The following is a 9,814-nucleotide window of genomic DNA, read 5'->3' as shown; positions in this document are numbered from 1 at the left end:
CCTAAGGACTGAAACACTCTGGTCTAACTAAAGTTTTGAAACCTAAGAATGTATCCTGTTAGCCTTAAACCATCTTAAACTATGAAATTACGAATAATATTTGAATGAATGGGATTTACAGGTATCCAGAAAAATAATTGGTGTGTCACTACTCTGCCCTGTAACACAGAACAGTATAATGCCATTAATTGAAATCACATATTTTTTCTAGCTCTCATAATAGCAAATATCTGCTTCAGTTACAAGTCCTTTGACATCTTGCAAAAGATTACTCATTTTCTTCTGACAGCATATTCATTTTACTGGTTTTGGACACTAAGGAGTTGCAGTTCTGTCTCAAATATCTGCAGATTCAATTACAGGAAAGATGCAGGTGAATCTTCCAGTTCCAAATGCAGCTCTGACAGCATTTAGGTTTGGTGAAAGGGTCTGAGAGTCAAACGGCATTTGTGTCTCATGTCTTTCCATAAGATTTTTGAGCAATCTTCTCAGCACGCCAATTGAAATCACTCCTTTCAAAGCAAAATATGCTGCTATGTTATTGGACCTAGAGATCCAACGGCAATTAGCACCAAATAGCTCATATAATACCAGGTTATCCCAGCTCTGAATCTAAGTGGACAAGATGGTCCTTTTAAGATACATGTAAAATGACCAAGGTCACACAGAAGGATGGTGATAGAGGTAGGACTAGAATCCAGATGTGAAACTCTGGATTGACATGAGTGGAGTCAGGATTTTACCCCAGGTCTCCCAAGCCAGAGTCTAGTGTCCAAGCCACTAAATAATACTGCTTTCCTTGATGTGGATCAGTCCCTGACTCTACCCTCGGGGAAATAGCTCTGTACCCATTGTATTTCAAGTTTGTTAAAAAGCATCTCTCTCTTTTTTCTTCTCCCCACTTCTCCCTGTAGATTTCAACTGCTTGCAGGTATGTTACTAAATGTGCTATTTGTAGCCTTTGGTATGAAAGGTGCTATAAAATGTAAGCTGTTATTTAGTCATACCAGATCAACCATGAGCTTCTCTTCGTGCTTATTACATTAAATAAATCTTAAGAACAGTGTAAATCATGCAAATCAAAAATTATGTAGAGATTATGCATCAAGTGCCAAATGTGGGTGACAAATCATGCCTTTTTTTTTACAAAAGATGAAATGTAAACTGTATAATCTCTAATGCACTAAGTCTAATTTATATTACCTAGCATCCTGTTATGCCACTTATGAACTGGCAGCATATGGTGGCAAGTGCTGACAGATGACAAACAGTATTTCCACAAGCAGCAAGGCTTTCTTTGCTGCACATTAATCAATACATTGAAAAGTTGAAGCTTAAACAAAAAAACAACAAAAAGATGATCAGAGAACTTTAGGGCAAGGCATCTTCTTTGGATTTAGTTAAAAGCGTACAAAACGAAAGCATAATATTTCATAGCTATAATAACATAACATAGCTATTGGGGATGGGGTGTGGGGAGGGGAGATGTATACAATAGGCTTCTTGCTCACATAGCCTATTTAAAACAATCTGCTTCCCAAGGGCTAGTAAGCAAAGTTCATGCAATCTTAAGTATCTATTACTAAATTTTCAAAAATAAGTTGGCAGAAATTCAGTGAGTTTTACCATGGTGTTTCTATTCAGGGGTTAACTTTGAAACATATATGCCCTCCTACAAACTTCATTCACTTTGGGGCATCGAGATGAAAGATCCCTTTGTTTTTCTCACTTACACATAATCAGCAAACTCTATTGGCAAAAGCTTGCTTTTAAAACGCCATAGCAATCAAGACAGTGGCATGTCAGTCAGTTTGTACAGGAAAAATAATACCTGTGAAAATGTTTTCACATAAAGTATCAGCAGGAGTTAGCAAGGGGACAAATGTGAGGGAAGATGGAAAGAGAAGGATCAATAAGAAGTCAGTGCCAGGCTTGGGGGATTACAAAAGATGATATAATTGTTTAATTAACAGAGGCAATGGGTTTAAGTGGAAAAACAGAAATTTCAATTTTAAATTACAACATGCTCCAGTGTAACGAAGTAGATTAGCACTGAACTTGTGTTCCTTTTCTCCATTTTGACAGGGAATGCCATTAGTGATAAAACTATGCCTGTCCAGCTAGGGACGTGAGTGTAGTCTGTAAGCTTAAGTACAAACAACCAAGGAGCCTGAGGCTGAATCGATTCAATCTTTGCAGCTTTCTCTAAACTGCCTGGATTGAACCGATAAGCAAGTGAACTGACTTTCACTTTTCAAACCAGAAAGACAGCCAGACCCCTGCAGTAGTTCATACCAGTAGCCAGGGAGTATTAGAGCATGTTCTCCAGCCTGCTGGCCACTGCAGAGAGCCTGGCGATTCCCCTAGCCATGCCCTCTCTTCAGTCTCCAGCACCGGACCCCCATTGGGGAAGGGGTAGCCCCCAGCAGGGCATTTCTCCCTCTCTCCCATGCCCAGAGCTGGGAGATGGGCAAGTCCCCTAGCCATGCTCCCTCCTCAGCCCCAGACAGGCTGAGGAGCAGGTGTGGGGAGAAACCTGGCTGTGCCTGGTCATGGGGGTGGCAGGGGGGTAAACCTGCAGTGTAAGTGTTACTCCCTGCCCTTGATTGCCCTGGCAGAAGAGGGGGCAGGGCCAGAGGAATCAGCTTGGCTCCTGGCTGCAAAAGATGGAAAAGCCACTGCTGAGAGCTGGGGGGAGAGGCCAGCCCTGCTCTACTGGATCAGAGCACAGCCCAGGGCTGCACGGCATCCTGGGATGCTGGAGGAATGTGAGTTACCTTGAATTGGGAGGGGAATCTGGGACAGAAGTTCCATAACTGGTTTGACCTAAATCAGTTAAGTGTGGTACTACATCCATCCAGGATTATCTTAAACCAGTTTTGGCCATTTTGAAAGCAGTTTAAATGCACTGAACTTCTGTTCTGTTACAGGTTTAAACTGGTTCCTGATCACTTAAACTGGTTTATGTGGAACTTCTGTCCCTAGCCCATACAATATCTGAAATTCCAGAAGCCCAGGCAACAAAATGGAGGAACTGGGCAGTATAAAAATAACAGAAACAAAATAGCAGGCATAAGTTGAATGCAATTTTTGAAGGGTATACATTGTTTAGGAGACCTTTAAAAAAGTAGTGGGGTAGGATTTTCCATTAATACTTGGACAGACTGTAAAAAACTAATACTTTGTAACATGGATTAAATATATTCAATCTGGGTCAAAATCCTGTTGTGGGAAAATGGTAAAATATTTTTTATTTATATAAATTTGGGAGTCTGGTAGAGACCCTTGTAGCTGCTTTTGGATCTGTCTGATGTAATGTTATTAGGGAGATAAATGCTTCTTATACAGATTGAAGAATAAATGCTACTAATAATGGTAGGGCCCAGATATTTGTGGATTTGATAGCTGACAAGTTTCTTCATCAGTCAGTGAAGCAAGTAGATGCTATTTTTGACTCAGTTTTGTTAAATAACGAGAACATTATTGATGAGCAATTGTAGAAGACGACCTTGGATTAAGTGTTCATAAATTGATTCAATTTACATTAAAAGAAAGAATAAAACAAATATAGGTCTGTTACTAAATTTCTTGATTTCAAAAGGGTAAACTTTGATCAATTAGGAACATGGACATGCAAATAAGCAATTACAATTTAAGTGAGGGCAGGGATTTACAGCATGTCAGCCACTCTGCAAAAGCTCACCACCACAAAAGAACATAGTAGCTTACCTCTCAGTGAAAGAGCTCCTGTCCCAAGAGACTAGTAACACAGGTAATCTTGGTTGAGGAACTTATGTACTTGAATGTAGAGGAAGGCTTGAATATCTTTAATTTAAAGATACCAAATTTCTTGTAAGGAAGATCTTGTAAGGAAGTTCTTCAGACTCGACTATGTGAATGACCACCTCAAAAAAATATTAGGAATAAGCAAAGGGCCTACAAGCCTTTAGACTCCTTAAGGTGCTCCTCGTATCCTGCCTTAATCATAGAGGCATGTTCCTCCAATTGCAGGCCTATTGTGGTCAGGCTCTCTCTCTGGATTTGGGCAGCCTGTACCATCTGCTGCTCAATCTCTACCCTCAATGTCATCTCCCTGGCTGTGCTCTCTTCTAAACGGGTCCTCAGGGACTGCATCTCTTTCCCTAGGTGGTCCTTTTCTCTTTCCACCTTTTGCCTTTGAGCCCGCAACTCTACACACTCCTTTGTTCTCTTTCTTAGCTCTGTTTCGAGGGACTGCTTCTGTAATGCCTCATGGTTTGCCATATACTCTTTCACTTTTTGCATTTCCTTTGCTATCCCTTTCCTGGTCTCTTCTGCCTGGGTATGGTTCTCTATAAGCTTTTCCCTCAGCTCTCCCACCAGGTGTTCGGCCTGGTCGCATCACTCTTGCCAGTTCTCCAAGTCCTCAAGCAGGCTCTCTATCTGTGCCACCTGACTATGGACTTCTTTCTGGAGGGCTCCTATAAGGCTCTTAGATATTTCAAGTTTTTGCATTACCTCCTTTTGTTCTCCTATTTGGTCCATATCAGGCTCTGGAGACTTCCTCCTCCATTCAGCCATCTCCTTCTGCATCTCTCGCAGCTTCTCCTCTTGCTGTCTGCTCTTTTTGGCCTCCTCTGCCATGAGCCGTTCCAGCGCTCGAGTCTTTTCTGCCTCCGCTGCAATCAGGCGCTTTATCTCTTTAGACCCGTCTTCTTTCTTACCAGGTTGTACTCGCAGCTCTAAAGCGGCCACTTTTGCCTCGGCTTGCTCCTTCTTTGATTTCATCATTTCTAACTCCAGCTCTAGATGGGCAGCTTTTTCCTCTGCCTCATCCACCCGCAACTGCCAGGTGAAGGCTTCTTGCCACCTGCCTTCTAGAGCTGCTACTGCTGCCATAGTTAAACTTTTTTTTTTTCCTCTAGACCTGACCCAACGTCTTCTCTTCTATACTTCCAACTGGTAGTCTTGTCTTTGATCTGGGCTTATCCTCTCAAGCCCCAGTCTCACTGCCTCATCTCTCTTTATATTTATCTAGCCCTCAGGTTCGTTCTTCCCTTCCTAGGGACACGGGTTCCTTCCCCGTGCACGGCCTTCGATTCCCGGCCAATGCACCGCTGTCACGGCGGCACCTGCAGGAGGGCCGCGAGCTCCCTGAGGTCCCTCGCACTGTGTCAAGGCCGGCCCAAGGCACCCTCTTATTCTTGCCCGCCACGTCTTGCTGGTAAATATAATAGGGAGGCTACCTTACTCCTCCTTGGGCACGGCTACTCGGGACCTCTGTCCCTGCGATTTTCCTGGACTCTTGTGGTCTCCCCGTATGATGGGTGCTACTCGGGCACCCCAGCCTTATGGGCTATGCGTGGCTCCTACCAGCCCCTAATACCATGCCCCAAGCCTCGCAGATTGGACAGACGTTGTCTGGTCAAAATACACACCCGCTTTCTCAGGTCCTCCTCTGTAATCTAGCCCGCTCTAGGGCCTTCTCCGTATGTCTCTATGCTAGTGCCCCTTCCTGGGCTCTTACTGTGCCCACTCTGGGCTCTCTCTAATACAGTGCCCCTCACTGGGACTCTTAGTAACACTGCCCCTCTCTTGGGACTCTTGAGGCCCACTCTGGGCCTTCTCTAAAATAATCTAGTCCTCTTTGGGACATCCTCTCGAACCACCAGTCTTTTAGGCCCACCGCACTGCTAACCTTTCATTTGCCGGGCGCACTGTGCTGCTATCCCCTTTTCCTGGGGACCACCGCAGCACCGCCCTTCTCCTGGGGCGCTGTACTGCTAACCCCTTTCGTCTGGGTCCACTGCAGCACCCTGCCCCTGTCCTGGGTTTTCTGTAGTGCTAGCCTGTTACCGGGCTTGCTACGCCCGTCCTGGGCTTCTCAATCTTGCTCCCCCTTTGGCCTCTCACATATTGCCCCCTGGGGACTCTCAAACATTGCCCCTCTTGGGCCTCGCAATGGTCCCCCTTCTCTGGGATCTTCCGGGCCCCCACTGGGCTCCTTAATAATACCGCCCCCTGTTTGGGGCTCTCTATGCCCACCCTGGGCTTCCTTCTAAAATCGCCCCTCTCTCTGGGACTTGCTGTGCCCACACTGGGTTCTTTAAATGCCCCTCTCTGGGCTGGGGTCTACACACCCCGTAAGCTGCGCCCCTACTGGCGTCGGGGTCCTCACACTTCTGTGAGCCCCCCTATGAGTACTGTGCTCTCACTGGCGCTAGGGCCCCCACACCACTGTGGGTCCCTTTATGAGGATAATGTGCCCTCTTGGCGCTAGGGCCCCACCCCTCTGGGGTCCCTATGAGGCCTCCTCCAACCCCTATAGCCTCACCCAAACCACTGGTGTAATACAAACACTAAAGCAAACACCAGCCTCCTGGCTATAACCAAAACACAAGGCACTGGGCCCTAACAACATAAGCCTCCTGGCTGTAATTTAACATCATTGCTCCAGCGTCTGGAGCTCTCCCGAGCTATACTTGCTGTTAGGCTTTTTCTCCCTCTCCCTCTCCCTCTCCCTCTCCCTCTCCCTCTCCCTCTCCCTCTCCCTCTCCCTCTCCCTCTCCCTCTCCCTGCCCCTGCCCCTGCCCCTGCCCCTGCCCCTCTGGCTGCTGGCAGAGAACTGCCAGCCTAGCCTTGGCTCTAGGCTTTATAGGAGACAGGCCCTGCCCCCTCAGGATCAGCTGACTTTCCTTAGTTGCCCTGGTAACCTGCAGCCGTGCTCATTATCTCTGCTACGGCTTTTCCCCAGCAGTTCTCTCCTCTCTAGGAGCGGGGCAGCAAGGTGCGCCGCAACACTTATAAATTCATCAAAGTGATAAACACCAGGGAGGGAAACAATTTAAACTAAAGGACAAAGCTGAAACAAGAGCAAATGGGTACAAGCCATCCCTGATTAAATTTAGACTGAAAATTAAAAGAATGTTTGTAATCATCAGAGCACTGAAGCTCTGCAACAGCATCCCAGCATGAGCAGAGGGAAGAAAAACCTAAGTACAATTGAGATGGAGCTGGATGAGTTTATGAAAGGGATTGTTTCTGTTAGACCCCAACTCTATGTGGTGCCCAATGACTAGAGAGATGACGGTCCAATTGCCCATGGATCCTGTTGCTCATTAGCCAGAGCAAGCAGGGAGCAAACACCAGCACACATGGCTCACAACAGCTCTATTCAGAATGGAGACAGCTTTGGGTGAGCTCCCTCACAGACACCCAGCCTATAAACATGGGGAGCAGCACTGAACATTTTATAGACCTTGGTTCATACATATTAACATTCACTCCACCTATGTCCTTCCTCGGGTTCCACCTATTTCTCCTCCCACTTCAAGCTCCTCCTCAGTTTACTGCTTACTTCATTAGCATGGCATTGCTTATGCATTTCCTTCATTTGCATGCCTCTCTGCTAAGAGCGCACGTGTAAGACTTTGACCTCTGCTGCTTTCGGTCACTTGCTGGTTCTTTCTCGTTCTTTGCTGAGTTCAGCACCATCTCCAAGGTCTTGCTTCTACTTTATCCCTTGACGATAGCTGGTGGGCTGCATCTTGTTCCTCTTACACAATGGGCTTTAACACTATTACTTTGTTTAGAAAACTGCTTACCTAAGCATTTGCAAGGTTAGTCTTAATATATCATTCTGCCTTGTGACCAGCAGCTCTGCTGAGACCCAGAAAAAAGGCCTTTATTCAGTTGCAGATCCAGTGCTCCCCAAAAATCTACATTACTGTCAACCTAACAGTTTCCAACAATTGTTTGGGGCTGCCCAGGAGATCCCTTCTAGCCTCCTGCTCCCAGCCTTAGAAATCATGTGACAAAGAGGAAAAAAATTCATATCAGTAAATAGTAAGACTATTCAGGGGCTGAAAACAACCAGTATTTCAGAAGATCAGGACATTCAGAGACATGTAAATACGAGGAGATGTGGTTGTTTGCTGTGATTCTGGAAAAATAAAGACCATATTTTTGTTTTCGTATCACTAACATATGACATGGCATAATGCTTGACATGGGGCAACAAACCATGTGGGTGAACATTGTTATCTGTTGTGTCATTTCATGTGCTATATGTCACGTTATGTTAAGATGTGAAATGAATTTTGTAGATGGAGCCATTCCTACAGATCTGTATAGCAAAGGTTGGAGGTGCAGCCCTTGAAACGCCTGAAAACTGCAAGCAATAATGACTCATTTTTCTTGGTGTCTCTGCAGACGGTATGAAGTGATTAGGGATCCTATTCATCTTCACTGTAGTTGTATCTTCTCCCTTCAGAAAATGGAGGCATGAGATTACAAGACTACGAGGGCAGAAAAGAAAAAGCAAGTTTAAAAGGAAATGATGACTTACCCTTTGAATGGTGACTCAAATAAACGTAAGTGACATTTGTAAATACAGGTCTTTGCCCATTATAATGGCATTTCCTTGGGATTTCTGCATTTCTTGCTGCATTTCACACTTCAGTCGATTACTGTAATTACACCCTGCATACCTCTGCTTTCTTGTGGTTTGCCTTCAGAACCACAGAAGGATTCCTGTTGTGCTGGGTTTTCCTACTAATAATCCCATTCCAAGAAATGTCTGGAGCACTCAACTTCCATAGAAGACAATTAGAAAAGAGGATGCTCAGTATGTTAGAGAAAATACACAGCACCTTGCAGCACATGGGAACATAGAAACAACTTGAAATCCTCTTTGAAAGGGTTTCACATAACCTGAACAGTATAAAAACTGCTGTCTTCACATTTCTGGGATGCACTGTATGTTTTATTGGTTCAGAAGTTTTCTTTGGGGATCTTAATCCTGGTTCTGCTATTGAAACTTGCAGAATCCACCAGCTAAGAACTAAAAATGGCTCCTTTAAGGAGCCAAACGGTTGTTGTTCTTTATTCTGCTTGGAGAGGTCAGTGCTTAAGTTAAGTTAAGTCTGATTGCAACCCAGGAAGTGAGAAAAAAAAAAGAAATCTAGTGTTCTTCATAGCAGGGCAAAATGTTAATGCTAGGTCATCAGGTCTATTCATCAGCACTGACTTTAGAATATTTGACAGGCCTTTTGTCAAATGCAAAATGTTTCTGATTAGCATCCAAAATACTGTACACATACCTTTAAAAATAACTCTTTATTAATAATTTGCATTTCAAACTTTGGTGACTTTCACCTTTGGGATCTTAATGAGTTTTACAAGCACTGATGTCCTTAGCTCAGATTCCCTGTGAGGTAAGTAAGAATTGTCATCTTCATTTTACAGATGAGTAAATTGAGATACAGAAAGGTTAACTGTTTGCCTAAAGCTTACACTATGAGTCAGCTGCAGATTTGGGAATGGAGCCAGAAACTTCTGACACTTAGTGCTCTGATGTAAACAGTAAACACCTTTTCTTAACCAATAGACATAGAAAGGGCTTTGAACTATAATGTTTTGATCTATTGAATGAAAAGGTCTTTTAGCTCAGGCTCTGAAGTTCTCACACCATTGGGAGTTTATAGGTAAGCAGACTGAAAAATAAAACAGTATAAACCACAAAAATCTTATTTGCAAATATATTCCCAAATTTACATTTCTCTACTATGTCGGGTCATTTAAATCACTTATTAGTATTCAGTTTACCCCTGGATACTTGTGAACTCAGAATATAATTGGGATTTTAGCATAAATAATTGTCAGTCATCTAATCTAGAAGAAACTCTACAAAGCTACTTAGGTGATTAACAACACAGACCTAATAATGAATGTTGGCTCCTATTCAGAAATAGGAAATTCCTATTCAAAAAGAAAAAAAGTAAATGAGTAATTGGCAATAAATAAATAAATTAATATTATGAATAAAAATACATTT

The 9,814-nt window shown here is 43.8% G+C and overlaps 1 protein-coding gene across 1 annotated transcript; it reads right to left on the bottom strand.

Annotated features, from left to right (window-relative positions):
* Window positions 1–4,380: 4,380 nt before the first annotated feature.
* On the bottom strand, window positions 4,381–4,878 carry LOC106739288 (tropomyosin alpha-4 chain-like). The gene has a single exon (XM_014600929.2). The coding sequence runs from the start codon at window positions 4,876–4,878 to the stop codon at window positions 4,381–4,383; it is 498 nt and encodes a 165-aa protein (XP_014456415.2).
* Window positions 4,879–9,814: the final 4,936 nt, after the last annotated feature.

The sequence above is a fragment of the Alligator mississippiensis genome, chromosome 6 (assembly GCF_030867095.1).
Source record: "Alligator mississippiensis isolate rAllMis1 chromosome 6, rAllMis1, whole genome shotgun sequence".
In the NCBI taxonomy this organism is placed as follows: Eukaryota; Metazoa; Chordata; order Crocodylia; family Alligatoridae; genus Alligator; species Alligator mississippiensis.
The sequence above is the reverse complement of the archived record's forward strand: the minus strand, read 5'-3'. Positions and strand labels throughout refer to the sequence as shown.